Source organism: Sciurus vulgaris (genome assembly GCF_902686455.1).
Source record: "Sciurus vulgaris genome assembly, chromosome: X".
NCBI classification, from domain to species: Eukaryota; Metazoa; Chordata; class Mammalia; order Rodentia; family Sciuridae; genus Sciurus; species Sciurus vulgaris.
Window position 1 is genome coordinate 96,866,546 of NC_136471.1, and position 20,000 is coordinate 96,886,545.

Genomic DNA, 20,000 nt, shown 5'->3' on the forward strand with positions numbered 1-20,000 from the left:
TTAATTTGTAAATATTTTATTGAGGATCTTTATATCTGAGTTCATGAGAGAGGTCTGTAGCTTCTTTCTCTTCAACTGTCTGTATGATTTTCATATCAGCATAATATTTATGTCATAAAATGGAAGTATTTGCTTCTCTTATACTGTATAGAATTGATTGTGTCATAATGATTAATTTCTTCACCCTGGAAACTACTTTTACTGTATATCTTATCGTTTTTGAGTGTCCTAAATTGTTTATTAGGTATGAATTTTACAAACATCACACTTATATTAGTGGTAATGGTGTAGCTGGAGAGTATTGCGCCTTCTCCAAGTTGCACAGGGAGAACCACCAATAGTGTGTTGAAACTTGTGGCCCTTTCCAAGACCATGATTCTCATGGTCTGCAGATGTTAGGCTGCGCAGCTCCCTGTGCTTGTGGACTGGTTTGGTGATCCCTTGGGTGTCAGGATTCTTCTGATAGTTTTATGGAATGGATCAATGAGGATAACCTCAAAGAATTTGTACGTGGAATCTTCACCAACCCAGTAAGAATTCAGGACTCTCAGAGCCCCACAGTGCATCCAGCTCGCTCCTCAGCAACAGACTGAAGGCTTCGCGCAAACTTTAGCTGTTTAACACCATGAAGGACAGGCTTGCCATACGTTGCACCCTTAGGAACTGGGCATTTGCGGCGCACACGAATCCTGTATATGACATAACCTTGTTTGGCCTTGTGTCCCAGTCTGCACGCTTTATCTGGCCGGGTGGGGCGAGGGGCCCTGTGGAGCGCAGAGCGCTGGCGGTACTGCCAGCAGAGGACTCTCAGAAGAAAGCGCATCACATCCAACTGCTCTTCCTCCACAGCTCCTGGATGTACTTGTACGCGCACCCATCTTGGATCACCTGATGGCTGCAGTCAGACGGAAAGCTGTATATCTTATTTTGGGTTGATAATTCTTTGAGCACATCAAAAATGTTTTGCACTTTTTAATGATCCATTTGGTTTCTGATGAGAAATTCATAGTCATTCAAATTGTTATTACCTTATATATGAAATGTAATTTTTTATCTTTCTGCTTTAAGGATAATTTGTTAGTTTTTCTTTTTTATTTCTTTTTTATTTTTACAGACTGCATTTTGATTCATCTTTTCGTTTCTATGGTTGTGCACGATGTAGATTCATATCATTCATGTAATTAATAAATGAGCCGAGGAACTGGACAGACACTTTACAGAAGAAGATATACAGGCAATTAACAAATATATGAAAAAGTGTTCAATATCTCTAGTAATTAGAGAAATGAAAATTAAAACGACTCTAAGATTTCATCTTACTCCAATTAGAATGGCTATTATCAAGAACACAAGCAACAATAGATGTTTGCAAGGATGTGGGGGAAAAGGCACACTTTTACATTGCTGGTGGAGTTGCAAATTTTTTAGTTTTTCTTTTCAGCAGTTTGAATATGCTATATTTGGGCATCGATTCTTTTGGATTTTTCCTGTGTGGGGTTTGCCAACATTCTTGATTCTGCAGCTTTATGTCTTTTGCTAAATTTGGAATGTTTTTGGTTATTATATCTTCACATACGTTTTGCACCATGTTTTTCCCTCTCCTTCACACTCCAAATACAAAAAATGTTAATTATTTTGTTATTATTCTACAGGTTCTTGAGGCTCTGTTGATTTATTTCTCAATTTTTCCTCTCTATTGCTCAGACTGGATAACTTATATTGATCCATCCTCAAATTTACTGGCTCATTCACTCCATTCTTTTTTTCCTCACATTTTTTATTGGTGCATTACAGTTGTACAAAATTATAGGATTTGTTGTTACATATTCATTCATGTACACAATCTAACAATATAATTTGACTTCCCAGAATCTCTGCCCTCCTCTCACTCCCTGATCCCTTTCTTTTATTCTACTGATCTCACTTTGATTTTCATGAGATCCACCTCTACACTTTTTATTTTTCCTCTCTAGCTTCCTTTCATGTGAAAGAAAACATAGTACCAATGGCCTTATGAATTTGGCTTATTCCACTTAACATAATGGGCTCTAGTTTCATGAATTTTCCTGCAAATGGCACAATCTCATTCTTTTTTATGGCTGAATAAGACCCCACTGTGTATATGTACCACATTTTCTGTATCCATTCATCCATTGATGGACAACTAGGCTGTTCCCATAGTTTGACTATTGTGCAGCTATAAACATGCGTATGCATGTATCATTACAGTATGATGATGAATAGTACAATATTAATAGTATAATAGTATAGTATGATTGATCCTTTAGGATAAATACCAAGGAGTGGTTCATTTCCATTCTTCTATTGTGCCCATGTAAAAATTTTAGTTTTAATTGAATTTCAGTTTGAATTTTGTTGAAAATTTTAAAATTCAGTTATTACGGTTTTCTGTTTTAAAATATAAATTTAGTATTTCTTTTATGGTTTCTTCTTTGCTGATACTTTTAATCTTCATATTCACTTAAAGATTTTTTTGTCTTTACTTGTTGGGGCATTTTGTTTTGTTTGTTTGTTTTTGGTAGTAGGGATTTAACCCAGGGATGCTTAAACACTGAGCCACATCCCCAGCCCATTTTTATTCTTTTTATTTTGAGACAGGGTCTAGCTAAGCTGCTTAAGACCTCACTAAATTGCTGAGGCTGACTTTGAACTTGCAATCCTCCTGTCTCAGCCTCCCAAGCTGCTGGGATTACAGGTTGTTGGAGCATTTTTATTTATTTTTATTTTTTATATGTTCTAGATGTTGATAGACCTTTACTTTTATTTACTTATTTATATGCAGTGCTGAGAATTGAAGTCAGTGTCTCACACATGCTAGGCAAGCATTCTACCACTAAGCCACAACCCCATTCCTGTTGGAGCATTTTTATAATAGCTGCTTTAATTTCTTTTTTCAGGTAATTCCAACATTTGTGTTGTCTCAGCATCAGTGTCTATGAATTGCCTTTTCCCACCCAAGTTTAGATTTTTTAAGTTCTTCAGGTGAATAATTTGAAATTTTATCCTGGATATTTTGTATATTCATGAGAACTTGTAGTCTCTAGAGGAATATTTGTATTTTTGTTATAGTCTATCAACATGATTGGGTTTAGATCACAAGTTCTGATCTCCCTTTTATGGATATCACTTCAAAGTCAAATCAGCTTTCAAAACTTTTGCAGTGCTCTTTAGATCTATCCTATACGTGTTTTATCCAGTACCTAGTCTAGGACTTGGGTAGCGATGTTTTTTAGTTCAGTTATCACAATCTTTGGCAGTATTTTTAGGATCAGATCCATGAGAAAGGTCAAGGCGAACCTAGAAGTTTGTAAACACGTTTATGGACTTGTTTTCCTGAGTTTCTCCCTCTCCACAATCTCTCTAGTACTTTGTGATTTCTAGGAGTTCCCCTCTTGATCTATTAGCAAGAATTTGGGGATTTTATTTACTCTTCTTTGCCATGTACTTACTGCAACTTTGCCCATATTTTGTGCCAGGTAGCAGAAAGGCAGAGAGAGAAAAAAATATCATTGAGGGTTTGCCCCCATTGTCTTGGTGATTCAGGACACCGGGATCTTTTGACTTGATGATGATGGTAATGAATCCTAGTCAGGTGAGTAAGTAGGCAGGCAAGACTTTTAATTGGGGCTTCCATTTAAGAAGGGAGACACAGCTCTGACAAGAAGATGTCTGGCTGGCTCTGAACAAAAGAAGGAAGCTTGTTTATTGATTAGTTGCATGTGTGGGAATGCTAATTGTCTTTAGGTGTACTCAGTTCAAGCATTTTGCCCTGGACCAGAGATAAGTTACTGCAGCTGTTCAAGAGAATACATACAGGGCACCCTGACCTCATCAATGCACAATTGACGGTGGTTGAGGGTAGTGAATGCCAAGCCTTCTGGGATCTGCTGTCAGGCCATGAGCCAAAGCCAAGAAGTGCATCTGCCCTTGGCCCCTATGGCAGTCACTGTCATTAGGATCACAGCCACTCCAAAGAGTTTCCCCTCTTTTGGCATTTTGAATGCTTGTGGACACTGTGTCCTCCATCGTCACTGACTCAGCTGCCACGTAGCACTGTTTATTGGTTAAGTCTTAAGAGAATTGAGAATAAAAAAGGAAAAATGGCACTTCTCAGAGTTTCTCTGAACATTAGGTGACTTACTTCCTGTTCTTCCTGAAACCTTCTCTGTCCATGTCAATGTCCTCTTCTGGGTTTCAGGTTGCCTTGGGTCCAGTTCGGTGTAGACTGGAAGAAAAAATGGTAAACTCACCACCAGTTAAGTTCTACTTCAAATTCTGGTGTTCTTCATAAGTTACCTAGCACAGTTACTTTTCAAATTCTATAAAGAGCTGCTCTAGGCAGTCTCTTAAGGATTTTTTTCTCTCTCTCTTTCTTTTTGAGATGGGGGTCTCACTATGTTGCCCAGGCTGGTCTTGAACCCCTGGGCTCAAGCAACCCTCCTGTCTCAGCCTCCCAAGTAGCTGGGACTATTGGCACATAACTGACATGCCTAGCTTTGTTTAGGTTTTATAGCTGCATTCATTGGGAGAGGATGGGTTGAGTAAGATTATTGTGTTAACTGGAATCAGAAATCTCTGTATTATATAAGTTAGTTTGCATATAGATGTATAGCTAATGGAGTGTTTGGTGTATATTTATGAAAAGTCAGGTAGGGATTTTCATGTTCTACCTGACTTGACTACTTTTTATAATAATTACTCTTTTGATTATCTACTGCTGTGGAAGAAGTCACCTTCAAACTCAGAACCCTAACTAAAAATGATGTCAATCATTATCTCACAGGTTCAGGTGCTGACTAGGCTCAGCTAGAAGATTCTTTGGTTCTTTCTTTTTTTTGGCACTGGGTATTGGATCACAGGCACTTTACCACTGAGCCACATCTGCAGCCCTTTTTTTATTTTTAAATTTGAGATAAGTTGCTAAGGCTGGCCTCAAACTTGAAATCCTCCTGTCTCAACCTCCAGAGTCACTGAGATTACAGGCACATGCCACCATGCCCAGCAGCTAGATGGTTCTTGCTTGTGCCTTATATATTTACAGTAAGATTGTGACTGGAAAAAAATAATTTGGAGGTTCAGTAATTCACATGTGTGACATTTGGGTTGGGAACACTAAAACTTTGGGGCTCCTGTGACATCTGCCTCTATTGGTGGATGGACTCTCCACATGGTTTCTCTAGTGTGGCAGCTCAAGGTAACTAGATTTCTTACATTGAAGCCCAAGGTTCCAGAGTAAGTGGAGAGTGTTTGGGTGGAGACTGAGAGTGGCACACGCACAGGAGCTAGACTGCCTTTTCTGACTTAGCCTCACAAATCACATCAATTACTACTTCCTATTCTTTGAGATAGTACCAAAGGTTTATGTAAGTTCAAAGGGAGGGAACATAGATGCCATCTCTTGATGAAGTGTGGTAAGGTTCTAGGATTGGAAATACAGTTGTGGCCCATTTTTGGAAAATACAATCTGCCCCAAGTACAAAAAAACTCTGTATTTTTAAGGTAGCTTCTGCATTGCCCTCACTGTCAGCTACAGGGAAAAATCCTGTCCTTGACTTCTGGAAGTTCAAGAGGGCATAATATTCCGACTGATTTGACCAGTTTTCAGCAAAGACAGGTTTTAATAAGTGTCCTGAATTTAGATCAAAATCTCCCATTATTGTCTAATTTTTTCTGTGGCCATCTGGGTTTTTAGTATTTGCAGTTTCACTCGAACCCGCATAGGACTTCTAACCCTATTTGGATTTTTTTTTTTTTCTGATAGGGGCTGGGTGACAGTTTGGAGGAGTAGGGAAAGGCACTGACCAAAATAGAGATGAAGAGATTTCCCTGTCATAATGAGGGCACTAGGCACTCTTGGCAGAATGTTCACCTAGAAGAAACCCAGGAAGGCAGCAGTGATCTGAATACCTTCTGTATCTTCTTCAATGAAACCTCTTAAAAATGCAAACTCCTCTGGGACAGAAAACAAGGAGAGTTGGTGGCAATTATTTCATAATGATTCAATAAACACTTATGACCATGGTGCTAGGCATCAGGAATTCAATAATTGACTTCTCTTTCCTTCTTTGACCAGAGAGACAAGATGGATTGAAAATTCTAATTCCTAAAGATTTGTTTCAAAAAGCGTGCTCTCAGGCCAGTTCATAAATCTGTTCAGAGTTGTGCTTTGTCCTAAGATTCAGACTCCCTGAGCTACCAGGAAGTCAACATAAACGGGTCATCAGTGTAACCCCCACTCCCATTGGTCCACCAATCCTGCCTTAGGGCTACCTGGTACTCATCTATCCGGAATGGTGTGTTCCCTTCTTTCTGGTTCAAACTTCTTCCCCGGGGTGGGGGGGGGGGGGAGAGTTAGCAGCAGTAATGAAGTAATGAAGGAGGTATTTCAACGCCCTCTCCGGATTTCAACCTTCATCAGTCCTCACGTTGAGCCAGACCAGAACAGAGGTTTGAATGAAGCCTAGCACATTTTGGGGAGTCCTAAGAGATGGAAAGCGATCTGAGAGGAGAGAAAAAAAGAGGTGTAGGGGGTAATGTGACTTCGCGGTTCCTCGGTTCCCTCAGAGCTCCCACTTTACTGGGCCCAGAGCTGCTGCACACTGGCGTGAGATCAAACTCTGCGGTGGCACGAAAGACAGGACTAGAGACCGCGCGGCGAGCAAATCCAAGCTGATGCTCCTGGCTTCTGCCAGGAGCAGGCGACCTCTGCCGTCCCGTTTAGGCAGCGCGGCGGCGACCCCAGACAGTCTGGCCAGGTACGCCAAGACCTGGTCAAGAGCAGACAGGCAAAGGGCCGGCGACCCGCCTGTGGACCCGAAGGCGACAGCTGGCCCCGCCTCGCCTGCCGGGTCGGCTCGAGGCGCGGCTCGGCTCAGCTGGGGGATGAACAGGTGCGCGGGCGGGGGGCGGTGCTTGGGGATCCTGCGCACTGCGCGCGCCCCTCCCCCGCGCGGCTCCAGGCGCAGCCCCAGCCCGGCGCGAGCAGGAGGAGGAGCTGCGGCGGCCACGGCTACTCCCGCAAGTCCGCGGCGCCGCGGGAACCCGCCGACGGCGCGGGCTGCTGGTACCCGCGTGGAGGAGGCGCGGGCGGCCCTGGGGCCATGGAGCCTGGTGACGCGGCGCGTCCCGGCCCTGGGCGGGCTGTCCGGGCGCTGCCGCCACGGCTGCTGCTGCTACTACTGTTGCCGCTGCTACTGGGTCGGGGGCTGCGTGCTGGGGCCGCGGCCTCCTCTTCTGGGGCGGCGGCTGAGGACAGCAGCGCCATGGAGGAGCTAGCCACTGAAAAGGAGGCAGAGGAGAGCCACCGGCAAGACAGCGTGAGCCTGCTCACCTTCATCTTGCTGCTCACCCTCACCATCCTCACCATCTGGCTCTTCAAGCACCGCCGGGTGCGCTTCCTGCACGAGACCGGACTGGCCATGATTTATGGTGAGCACCCCTGCCGCACCCCCCACCCCTACATCCCTCCAGCGGCGGGGCCGCTGCGCTCCTCCCAGCGCTGTGCGGTGCTCCCCCTTCACTTGCCAACGTGTTTGGTTTCTTTCGCGTTTCCCGCTGCGACGGTGTGTGCTCCCAAGGTCAACTGTTTGCATTTTCTGGCTTTTTACCACCCTTAAAAAGAAGTCCACTCCGTTTCGACGTTTCTTCAGTGGGGACCAAGGAAAGTGAAAGGCATAGAGATGGCCCAGTTCCTTTCGCCCTATTCTGTCTCTATTGCGCCCCTCTCCATCACCCCCCTCCCCACCCCAGTTCAGATCTACATAGTGTGTGTGCATGAGCCAAAGGTGGTTGACTTTCCTGGAGACCGCACCACACAGGGGTGGGGACAAGGGCTGAAGGTGTCTCTGCTTGGATATGGGCTGACCGGGCCTCTTGGTTGCCACATCCACGGTCACCCTAGGTAGGCGCCCACTTATGAGGTCCGTGTTCCCAGGTCTCTTGTTAATAATAAAGTCAGAGCATGAAGTGCTGTGAAAGGTGAGTTTGGTCCATAACCCAGAGTGGTGGCACCACCATGTCAAGCTTCTAGACTGGAGACAAGTACGGATCCTGCTTTTATGTCCTAGTGGGAAGTTATACCCAGTTACTTGCTTTTCCTTGAGTGAAGAGGAGCTTTTGTATTTCTAAAATGGTAACGTGGAACGACTTTGAACATACATTTCCGAGTGTGTGAAGAGGAAAAGTAGTGGTTTTAATTCGGGAGTCTGCCTTCTTTTGTCGTTAAGGATAGGCTGATGCCACCATGTTACATGCATGATAGTCAGTACAAATCTCCTGTTATTATGTGGATAACAACACAGCCATAATCTGAGTCATCCCTCTTCCTCTATACCCCCTCTCAGTTCCCCATGACTCCAAACTAGAGCCACGTATTCTTTTTGAATTTAATTCAGTGATGTTAAAGCCCATGTGGGCGTCTTCCAGTGAAATAGACGAACCGCTTCATGACTGTTCCCAAGAAGGAACGTTTTAACTTCATCACTTTGACTGGATGGATTTCTTCACTCAGTTTCCATCCAGTGTTTCCTGATAGTGGAAAGCAGACACCTTAATCTTTAATGTGCAAATTACCTTGGCCCTGGGCCTTGCTTCTCCTGGTTCTTGGTTAGTTACTGATAATCAGGGCTCATGACCTTTTCAGACAAATTTTGTTGAGAGACAAGTGCTTTCAGGAGCCCTCCAGCTTAGAAGTAATGGCTTAAGCAGATCTTGAATCAAAATGACCATGTCTAAAATGAAGTTGGTTATTGTACATCATAGGTTTCAGGACAGACTTTGGCCTCCATACCTGGCTGTTCTTGAGCCCCGTGCTTTGGGACACAAATGACTGATGCCAGGGTGGCGGGTAAGCCCAAAAAGTTCCTGAGTAGGGAATTAAACCATGTGGTCATTTCAGGTGATTGACTGAGAGCCATGTTGCAAATGAAGACTATGTTTATATGTGTGTAGATAGCCATGAAAATAATTTTTATTTTATAGGCCCCAGACCCAGCTCCTTAAAGGACAATGAGCAATAGGAAGTAGATTTGACAGGCTCATAAATACATGTGCTCAAGTACATGGGAAATAAGTGAAGATTTAAAAATATATTTTCTGAGGAGTTTTCCATGTTCTGAGGAATTCAGTCACTTTTATGTTAGGCTTAAAGACAATGGTGGAATTTTCCTTTGTTGATATATACTGTTTTTGTGGTGTGGGGATTGAGCCCACGGCCTCATGTATGCAAGGCAAGTGTTCTACCACTGAGCTGATGCCCCCAGCCCTGCTGATATGTACTTTTAAAACTCACCTCAACATTTTAGTCATTGGAGATGTGTGCCTGTGTGTGTGTGTGTGTGTATACATGTTATGGACAAACATGTTCCAAACATGACTTAATTGATGATTATTCAGAAAAGGTAGCATCATCTCATAGCATTCCTGTGTTATTTTGTTCTATGTCTTCAGTTCTTGGTGTTACTTTTAAGTGTATCAAGAAATTTATTTTGTCAATGTGTAACATCTGAGAATATATCAAATATTGCTATTTTGATTTGCATTGTTTGTAATCGTGAGAAACATATCTCTTTTCTCTCAGGGATGTTTGGTCTTCTGTTTCAGCCCCCCCCCATCTGAATTCTAATGTCATCTGATTAGCTAATTATTCATTATATACTGAAGATTATTGGGAAGGGGATTATTTTTAAAATTCAGTTTGATAAAATCTTTTAAAGATTGTCATGTTTAAAAAGGTATGCAACATAACATTTTGATATACATGGTGAAGTAATTACTACAATTAAGCCAATCTTTGAACATTTAAGTGTATGCAGTACAGATTTTTCAGGACTTCCCTTTTTAAATAGTAAGAAATCAGATTTTTACTTCTTGATATCAATAGAGGAAGTGAGTAATTTTCCTCTTGGCTCTGAGTAATAAAGGACAGAAAGACCTAAGTAAACATTTGTTAAGTATCCACTGTGTGCTTGGTACTCGTCTTAATTTCCTGAGGCAAACAATTGAACTTTTAAATGTTGGTGAATTGTTATAAATTAAAGAGTTGACCTGTGAATTTTAAAATCCTTTATGTTGAAAAAAATTGAAAGTCTAATTTCTTTCACCTATTTATATTGAAGTGACACTTCAATTTGAGAGGGGTGTTGTTAATATTTTTAAAAATACATGTAAGTTGGTATAATCATAAACTATTTCTGGAAGGGCATGCAATGAACTAGTAATATTAGTTTCCTTGGGAGAGAGGAGCTAGCTGGCCATGAGATAGGAGTAGGAGGGAGATGTCACTGTATACCCTTTTATGCTTTTTGATTTTTGAACCATGAAAGTGGATCACCTGATAGTGTGTCCATGTCTCCATTCTGTGTCCCTTGTGATGGTTTTTTAAGGTGTTCCTCAAATCACTCAATTTCATACCCACTTCCCCCTGTTTAAATCACATGTTATCATTTTTATGGCCTTTAAGTTGCTGACTACCCATGGAACTTCTGTGGCCCTGTGCCTGAGAGGGAGACAAAACAGGGCAAGAGTTTCCTTCCTCTCCTCCTTGTATCCCGTGGTCCCCAGGGAAGAGTTGATGTTACCCCAGGGGAGGTGTGCCCAAATGGACCCCATAGTAAGTGCTTGCTTGGATGCAAAGGAGGTGAGAATAGGAGACATGTCGTGAAAGCTTAGCATTTAAACAGAAAGGAACTCCCCCAGTCAGCAAGGGACAATTCTAAGCTCTGCTACCTGACCATAGGTGGAGGCAGCTACAAGAAAAGGGTCCCTCCAGTGAGGTCGAAAGCAGCCCTCAGACCCTGCCATGCCAGCTGCAGGCAGCAGGGCAAGGCACTAGTCCGCCACCTGTCTAACCTGTTTTGTCAGGCCAGGGAGCTCCAAGCTGGCTTTGTATGTGATTGTAAGTGCCATCCTATAGTTACTAGGCCCCGCATGTCTGCACAGCAGAAATAGCAAGTGTTTGAGCAAGTGTTTGAGGGAGGGGTGGCATAAACAGGCTCTGTCAGTCAATTGTGGTTCTCTCTTACGTGTATGATGGTTCTACTTCCCCTATGATTTTTTTTTTTTGTGATAACTAATACGGGTCCAAAATATCCACACGAGCCCACCACCTGATTCTCACTTCCCTTTCCTCCACGCCTATCAATTTTCTGAGGGCTTGTTCCTCAGCTCCTCTGAGTTCTAAGGATCCTGGGCTTATTGTTGCTCTGTTGCTGGGTTGGAGCTGGTTTGCTAAGGAATCTGAGAGTGGGTCATAGGGAAAGTCTCAGAGGGGGGAATATGACTCTTTGAAATAACAAGAAATTAACATTTGAGCCTGTGAATAAACATTTTGGAATCACCCTTTTCCTGGTTAATCAGAATCCCCCCCTTTTTTAAGGAGACCCTCACTTTGGCCCCCATTTGGGGCAGCTATGTATGGTCTTTCTTTGGTATCATTAAACTCTGAGTTCAAATGCTAGTTTTGTTGTTCTTTATAAAGCCTGAACCTTAGTTTCCTCGTTGGGAAAATGGACATAATGTTCCTCAACTCAAAGGATTGCTGAAGTATTGTTGAGATATTTTAAAGGGTCAAGGGTAGTGACTGGAACTTAAGTACTTGGTAAATATTAGTTCCTATTCTCACTTTTGACTTTGTGATTCTTTGGCAAGGTATGCTACTTGAGGTTTGTTCATTAGAGGCCCACTGTGATTTTAAAGTGCATTAGGACACAGTGGGAGTAAGGAGAATTGTGTATTTTGGGTGGCCTATTTGTTAACACCTAGAAAAAGAATCTACAATATACCCACCCTCCCCTTTTATCTAGCAGTTTCAAGATTTGCACTTTATCCTCCAGAAATACTTGCAATAGTATATTGTATTATATAGATGGTTATTTTAGTCAGCTTCTTCACTAGTGTGACCAAAAGAGCTGACAAGAAAAATTTTAATGGAGGGAAAGTTTATTTGGGGCTCATGGTTTCAGAGGTCTCAGTTCATAGATGGCCGACTCTGTTGCTCTGTGTCCAAGGTGAGACAGAATATCAGGGAAGAAGGGCATGATGGAGGAAGGCAGCTTAGGACATGACAATCAGAAAGCAGAGAGAACACTTCCCTCACCACAGACAAAATATACATCCTAAAGGCATGCCTCTAGTAACCCACTTCCTCCAGCCACACCCTGCCTGCCTATAGTTACCACCCAGTTAATCCATAAAAGTGAATTAATGTGCTGATTAGGTTAAGGCTCTTAAAACCCAAACATTTCACCTCTAAACTTTCTGTCATTGTCTTGCACATGAAGTTTTGGGGGATTCCTCATAATCTAAATCATAATAACAGCAATATTAGTTTTAGCAGTAAAAAGTTGGAAAACCAGGAAAGGACTGGTTAAATTGCAGCACATTCACAATAAGGAATACCATGCAACTGATAAAAGAGGTATTTTGAGATGTTCTTTTAAGGCAGCTGTCCATATAATAGTGTTATGGAGAAAATAAGTGATAGAACATTATATATAATATTATCCTCTTTGTTTTTCTGATAATTATATACTATATGAACATAAACAAGGATGGTTATCCTTTAGGAATGGAGCCAGTTGTTGGGAGAGAGAGTGGGGAGATGCTTTTTTCTTTTATGTTCTTCTGAGTGGCCTGAAATTTAACATTGATACATTACTTTTGCAATTTTTGTTAAAAAAACTGTGGTTCTGGGAATTGAACACAGGGTCTTGCATATGCTAAGCAAGGGCTTTACCACTGAGCTACATCCCCAACCCATTAATTTTGCAATTATATGTTTTAAAATAAAGTAACTTATGCTGCAAAGATGCATTAGAAATATGAGTTATGTGTTTGGGCAGCATCCTCTTGAATAGTATAATATTCTTTTAAAAAATCTCTGAGCATAAAGAATATTTTTACTTTTTGAAAGTTATAAATGAAAAAAAAAAGTTATAAATGGAAGTGAGATATTTGTATCATAAAAATTAGAGAAATGACATTTCCTGAAAGCATTTGTTAGCACTTATAATAAATGAGGTGGGGTATTGGGGCTTGAACTCAGGGGCACTTTACAAATGAGCTACATCCCCAGTCGTATTTATTTATTTATTTATTTATTTTATTTTGAGACAGGTTCTTGCCAAGTTGCTTAGGGTCTTGCTAAATTGCTGAGGCTGGCCTTGAACTTGGGATGCTTCTGTATCAGCCTCCTGAGTCACTGGGATTAGGAGCTACCATGCCCAACTAGAAATTTTAAAAGTTAACCTTTTTGGAATTTTATAATTAGAAAAATCACCATTTTGCACCCTTCCCAGTGATAACTGATTTAGGCAGGGGTTTTCAAGGAATTTCAGAGTTATAGGTGAAAATTGGTTGGGGAACACATTACTTGCATGGTGCTGAGTATCACCCCACAGATTATTTGCCTATAGCAAAGAGGTCTGGTAGTTACCATCTTATAACCAAATCATCAAATTTATCCTTGCTCATCATGGGACTATCTGGTATTATGTGTCCCATGATACGATGCAATAAGAAGCATACAGCTTCACCTGTGTATTATTCTCTCCCTGAATGTTTAATCTGAATCTAATCAAGGATTTAGACACATTTTTGAGTTTACAGGAAATACAGGAGATAAATAAATTATAGGAAAATGAGAAAACAATCATACAAATCCAGAATATGGGACAATTTTTGAATCCTGCTCTCTTCAAAAAGTCAGTGTCAAGGGAAATAGGCAGGGTGAGTGTTCTAGATAAAGAGAGACCAAAGAGACATAACTAAATGTAGCACAGGAAACTTGATTGGTTCCTGGTCCATGAAAATGAACTATAAAAGTGTTTTGGGGACAGGGCTATTTGAATGCAGACTGAAGTATTAGATGATACAGTATTAGGGAATTATTATTTTAATTAGCATAATTCAGGTAATGTAGGAGAACATATCTTTCTTTGGAGATGTAGACTAAATTATTTAGTGGTGAAGTATGAGTCCTTATGTATGCAACTTTTCTGAAAGTTTACCCAGAACATATATCACATATATGAGGAAAACAAATATGACTACATAGTAGGAATTATTAAATCTATGTGGTGGGTGAAAGGGTGTGCATTACATTCTTGTTTCAACTATTCTGCATGTTTTGAAAAATTGCTTATTTAAATAGATTGGGAAAGAAGTTAGTCCTCCTGATTACCTGTTAGCCTCCAGGTGAGGCTGTACACTTGTGTTACTTTCATTAAACTCTTTTTGACACTTAGTAACACTGTTTGATGAGTCGGCACTGGCACACACCTGTAATCCCAGCAATGCAGGAGGTCGAGACAGGAGGATGCCAAATTCAAGGACAGCCTCAGTAACTTAGTGAAGTCCTAACCAATTTAGGGAGACCCTTTCTCAAAAAGGGCTGGGTTATGGCTCAGTAGTAAAGCACCTCTGGGTTAAATCCTTAGTACCAAACACAAATTAACTTTGTTTGACATTAGTTTACATGAGCTGATGCTATTCTTAACTGACCTGAGAATAAGTAACTTCTTTTTTTTTTTTTTTTTTTTTTTTTTTTTTGCGGTGCTGGGGATTGAACCCAGGGCCTTGTGCTTTCAAGGCAAGCACTCTACCAAATGAGCTACATTCCCAGCCCTAAGTAACTTCTTTTTAATTTAATTTTTTTATATTATTTTCAAGTTTCATGTGTTGTTTTAAAGAATCACCTTTGCTTTGTTGACAAGAGAATATATGTTTGGAGACTTCTCTTTTAGTTAAAGCATGCCACTTGGCTTTTAATCAGTGCAGATGGTTGTGTTAGGGTAATGCTAGTTGTTAAAACAAATCAACCCCAAGTTTCAGTGATCTAACATAAGAGAAATTCATTTTTCATTCATGTAATGGGCCATTGCAAGGGACTAGAAAGTGCTTTGCACATTGTGATTTAGAGCCCTTAGAGCTTTGGAAACCTCCCCTTCCAGATGATGAATGAGGAAAGGAAAAGAGGATCATGTGGGAAAGGGACATGTGCTAAGTGTGGAAATGTTACGTTACTTCGTCTACTTCTGTTGGACAGAATTTAGTCACAAGGCCACCTCTAACTGGAAGGGAGCCAGGAAAATGTAGTATACCTTGAGGAAAAGGAACAGGTTTGGAAAGCAGCCAGCCACTGTTGTAGTATTTGATGAGTACTTTGTCATACCTAATCTGGAAAAGAGAAGTAGGTACTAGCATTTGTGTGCAGTTTGTTTTTTTGTGTTGTTTGCTGATAAACTAAATTCTGTATTTTAAATAATTCAGTTGGAACAGAGTATTGTCTTTGAGTTTATGAAATTGTTTCCATGGTCCTATTTATTAATGCAACTCGAAGTAGTCCCAAGATCAACAGCATCAATGTCATTTGGGAGCTTGTTCATAATGGCAAATCTTGCCCCCAACTTACCCAGACATTCTGGGTAGGGTCCAGAAATTTGTGTTTTAACATGTTGCCAGGGTTTTTGTTTGTTTCCATTCTGAAGTCACAGACTTACTGGTATAGAATAATTTTTTTAAATAGACTTTAGTTTTTAGGGCAGTATTATGTTCTCAGCAAAATCGAGCAGACAGTACAGAGATTCCCCATATATTCCTTGCTGCCAAATGTGCATGACATCCCCCATCATTCCCCACCAGAATGTCATATTTTGTTATGATAGATGAACCTATATTGACACAGCATTATTACCAAAATCTGTAGTTTACATAAGGGTTCATTCTTAGTGTTATACATTCTATAGGTTTGGATAAAAATATAATGACATACCTACAATTAATGCATCATAGGGAGTAGTTTCACTCCCTAAAAATCTTCTGTGCTCTTCCTGTAAATTTATACTTCCCTCTCCCATCCCTTTACCACCTGGTCACTACTGATCTTACTGTCTTCATAGTTTTGCCTTTTCCAGAATGTTATATACTCAGAATCATACAAAATGTAGTTTTTCCATATTGGATTCTTTCATTTAGCAATATGAATTTAAATTCCTCCATGTCTTCTCATGACTTGATAGCTTATTTCTTTTTAGCGCTGAATAATATTCCATTGTCTGGATATATCACATTTTACACTCACCTACTTCCTGAAGGACATCTTGGTTGCTTCCAACTTTTGGCAATTATGAATAAGAATATGTAAACTTTTACTCTTCAAATACATTCACTGTGTTTTTCTTTTGTAATAAAATAATAGTAGAAAATAGTAACTGTTTATTGAGCCTCTGCTATATAGCCAGGCACTGTTTTAAGTATTTTGCATACATAGAGTCACTAAACATTCACTTCAGATGTGTTGAGATTGTAACATTGGTACTATTTTTGACAGAAGAAGAAATTGAAACCTAGGTTGAGTATCTCCTTTGATCACTGTCACAAGTTTGAAATTTGGAAGTATGGATTTATTAAGGAGATGCATTTGGCCAGGATACTTTAGAACCTGAATCCTGCTCCATTACCTGTTTCTAGGAGGTCTCAGGGGAATCTCTGCCCAGAGTATGAAGCATAGCAAAGAAACTCATCTGGTAGCTGAGGCTTTGGCCCCAAATTTTAGTGCAGAACTGCACAGAGTAAGGTTGGCTGATGTTGGAGACTCAATTTTCCTGTGCTAGATTGGCCTGAGTGCCCTAAATCCAAGTGGGAGCACAAAATCTTCTCCTTTTCAGCCCAAAGATCATTACTTCAGGTGTTACTCCACTGATATGACAGAAGGATACTAGTGTTTTAGGGGAACAGGTGTTAAGAGAGATGTTCGAAGTGGCTGCACCAGGCCTTCTCAGGTAGGAGGAGTTGCTTAAAGGCTCTCTCATCTCAACCACAAAAATGAGATCCTAATTAGAATACATTATACTCCCTGTATATACAGTATGTCAAAAGATACTTTACTGCCAAGTATATCTAAAAAGAATAAATAAAAATTTTTAAAAAAGCTTTCTCATCTCTATAACTCACTATCATGGAGGTGGGGAGGTGGATGGGGTGGGGCCTGTCTCTCATCTCTGGCTGTGATAGTTGTGAGTAACATATGAGGTTCTCCTCATGAGCTTTTACAAAATACATTAAAATGTAAGCTCTAGGCATCTCTCTTTTGTTTGCTGCTGTCTCTCCAGCCTCTAGAACTCTGCTTGACACATTGCGCATGCTCTGGAAATATTTGCTCAATGCATTCTCTTCTATCAAAAAATAAGGTGCTATATAATGCTACTTAGCATTAAAGGTCCTTCCTTGAGGTTCTTGTGCTTCAGAGTCACAGTGATAGTGAAGCTTCTGAAAAGGAAACCTTGGTATATGGAAACATCTCCCTGAATTGCAGTGGACTGTTTAAGGAAGGAAAATGAAAAGATAGGTAAGTATATGAATATGCATGTTTGCAGAAAATTGTATGTTCGATAAGCACATGGTGTTTTCTTGTCTATTTTTTTTTCTTTTGGTAAAACATAAAACTTAAACTTACCATTTTAACCCCCTTTAACTGTATGGTTCAGTAGGGTTCATAACATTCACAAAGTTGACCATTGCCACTATTTCCAAAATTATTTCGTCTTCCCAAATAGAAACTCTCTATTCTTTAAGCAATAACTCTTCATTCCTCCCTTTCCCTTGTCACTGATAGCTCCTAATCTACTTTTTGTCTTAATGAATTTTGCCTATTTTAGATATTTCATATAAGTGGATTCCTGTAATATTTGTCCTTTTTTATCTGGCTTGTTTCATTTAGAATAATATTCTCAGAGGCTGTCTATGTTGTATAGCACGTGTATTAACTTCCCTCTTTTCTATGGCTGAAAAATATTCCATTGCTTATATACACACCACATTCTGTTTATTCATCAGTTGATAGACACTTGGGATATTATAAATTATACCACCATGGGCATTTACACACAAGTATCTGTTCCACTCCCTGTTTTCAGTCCTTCTGAGTATCTACCTAGGAGTGGAGTTGCTGTGTCACGGTAGTTCTGTTTGAATTTTTTTTTTTTTGGCAGTACTGGGAATTGAACTCAGGGTCACTCTCCCACTGAACTACATATCTAGCCCTTTTAATTTTTTAAATTTTGAGGCAGGGTCTCACTAAGTTGCTGAGGGTCTTGCTAAGTTGCTGAGACTGGCCTTGAACTTGTGATCCTCCTGCCTCAGCCTCCTGAGTCACTCGGATTGCAGGTGTGCACCAATGCACCTGGCTGTGTTTGATTTACTGAGGAACTGACAGATTGTTTTTTCACAGCAGCTGCACCATTTTGTATTGCCACTGCAGTGTACAAGGATTCCAGTTCTTCTATATTCTGTCCAACACTTGTTATTTTCCACTTAAAAAAAATTATAGCCGGGTGCAGTGGCATACACCTGTAATCCCAGTGGCTCAGCAGGCTGAGGTGGAGGATCACAAGTTCAAAGCCAGCCTCAGCAACTTATTGAGGCCCTAAGCAATTTAGTGAGACCCTGTCTTTAAATAAAAAACAAAAAGGGTCCTGGGGTTGGGCTCAGAGGCAGAGCACTTGCCTAGCACACATGAGGCACTGGGTTCCATCCTCAGCAACACATAAAAATAGATAAAGTAAAGGTATTATGTCTGTCTACAACTCCAAAACCAAAAAGGGCAGGAAGTATATCTCAGTGGCTCAATTCCCAGAACCAAAACAAACAAACAAAAAGCCCAACTATAGCTACCCTAGTAGATGTAAAGTAGTATTTCATTGACTAACAATGTTGAGTATCCTTTTGTGTGCATATCTCATTTGGAGAAAGGTCTGTTAAAGTCCTTTGCTCATTTTTAAATTGGTTTAGTTTGTTGTTGTTGTTGTTGTTATTGAATTGTGTTAGTTCTCTCTATATATTTGGAACAGTAATCCCTCATCAAATATGTAATTTTCAAGAATTTCCTCCCATTCCATGGACTGCCTTTTCGTTGTTGATAGTGTCCTTTAATGCATAATCCTATCTGCAAGGAAAAACTCATCCTAAAACTCAGTAGGATACTAACATTTTGCTATTACACTTTGCCCCTGTCCCTTTATATTATTATTGTTAAATTTTATATCTTTATACATCAAGCTTCTGTTAACATAGATTTATAATTATTGTTTTGCATTTGTTTTTTTAATAATATAAGAAAAAACTTACAAAAGTTTAAAAATTTACCTGTTTAAAAAAATTTTTTTTAGTTGTAGATGGATACAATGTCTTTATTTTGTTATTTATGTGGTGCTGAGGATCGAACCCAGTGCCCCACACATGCAAGGCAAGTGCTCTACCACTGAGCTACAACCCCAGCCCATTACCTGTTTTTTTAATGTGGTACATGTACACAATGGAATATTACCAAGATATAAAGAAGAATGAAATTATGGCATTTGCAGGTAAATGGATGGAACTGGGGACTATCATGCTAAGTGAAATAAGCCAATCCCAAAAAACCAAAGGCTGAGTGTTCTGTCTGATATGTGGATGCTAACTCACAATAAGCAAGGTTGAGGAGGTGGGGTGATGGGGAGGGAACAGAGAAGTTTATTGGATTAGACAAAGAGGAATGAAGGGAAGGGAGGCGGGATGGGAATAGGAAAGATAGTAAAATGAATTAGACATAACTTTCCTATGTTTGTATATGAACACATGACCTGCGTAATTCCATATCACGTTCAACCACAAGAATGGGAAGTTATACTCTACATATGTTTGTTATGTTTGTTATGTCAAAATACATGACATTCTACTATCGTGAATAACTAAAAGGAACAAATAAAAAATGTGGTTTGAAAAAATTTATCTGGTTTTTTAAAACCTACATTCTTTTTTTCTTCATGTGACTGAGTTATTCTGTAGTGTTCTTTCATTTATTCTATTGAGAAATCCCTAAATATTTCTTATAGGGCAGGTCTAGTAGTAATTGACTCCCTTGCTTTTGTTTATATGGGGATTTATTCTTTAAAATTTTTTTTTAGTTCTAGGTGGACACAATACCTTCTTTTATTTGTTTATTT

At 40.2% G+C, this 20,000-nt stretch overlaps 1 protein-coding gene and 1 pseudogene across 2 annotated transcripts in view; one reads left to right on the top strand and one right to left on the bottom strand.

The window, feature by feature from the left end:
- Nucleotides 1–230: 230 nt before the first annotated feature.
- LOC306651602 (large ribosomal subunit protein eL15-like) lies at nt 231–7,123 on the bottom strand (annotated as a pseudogene). The gene is made up of 3 exons: nt 7,035–7,123; nt 6,595–6,768; nt 231–895 (listed from the first exon to the last, which is right to left on the bottom strand). The product of its transcript is annotated as a large ribosomal subunit protein eL15-like (transcript).
- Nucleotides 6,983–20,000, top strand: part of SLC9A7 (solute carrier family 9 member A7) — a 144,523-nt gene continuing 131,505 nt past the window's right edge. The window contains exon 1 of the mRNA XM_079123558.1: nt 6,983–7,449. Within this exon, the coding sequence (XP_078979684.1) occupies nt 7,122–7,449 (328 nt within the window). The 5' untranslated portion in view covers nt 6,983–7,121. The remainder of the gene's footprint in view (nt 7,450–20,000) is intronic.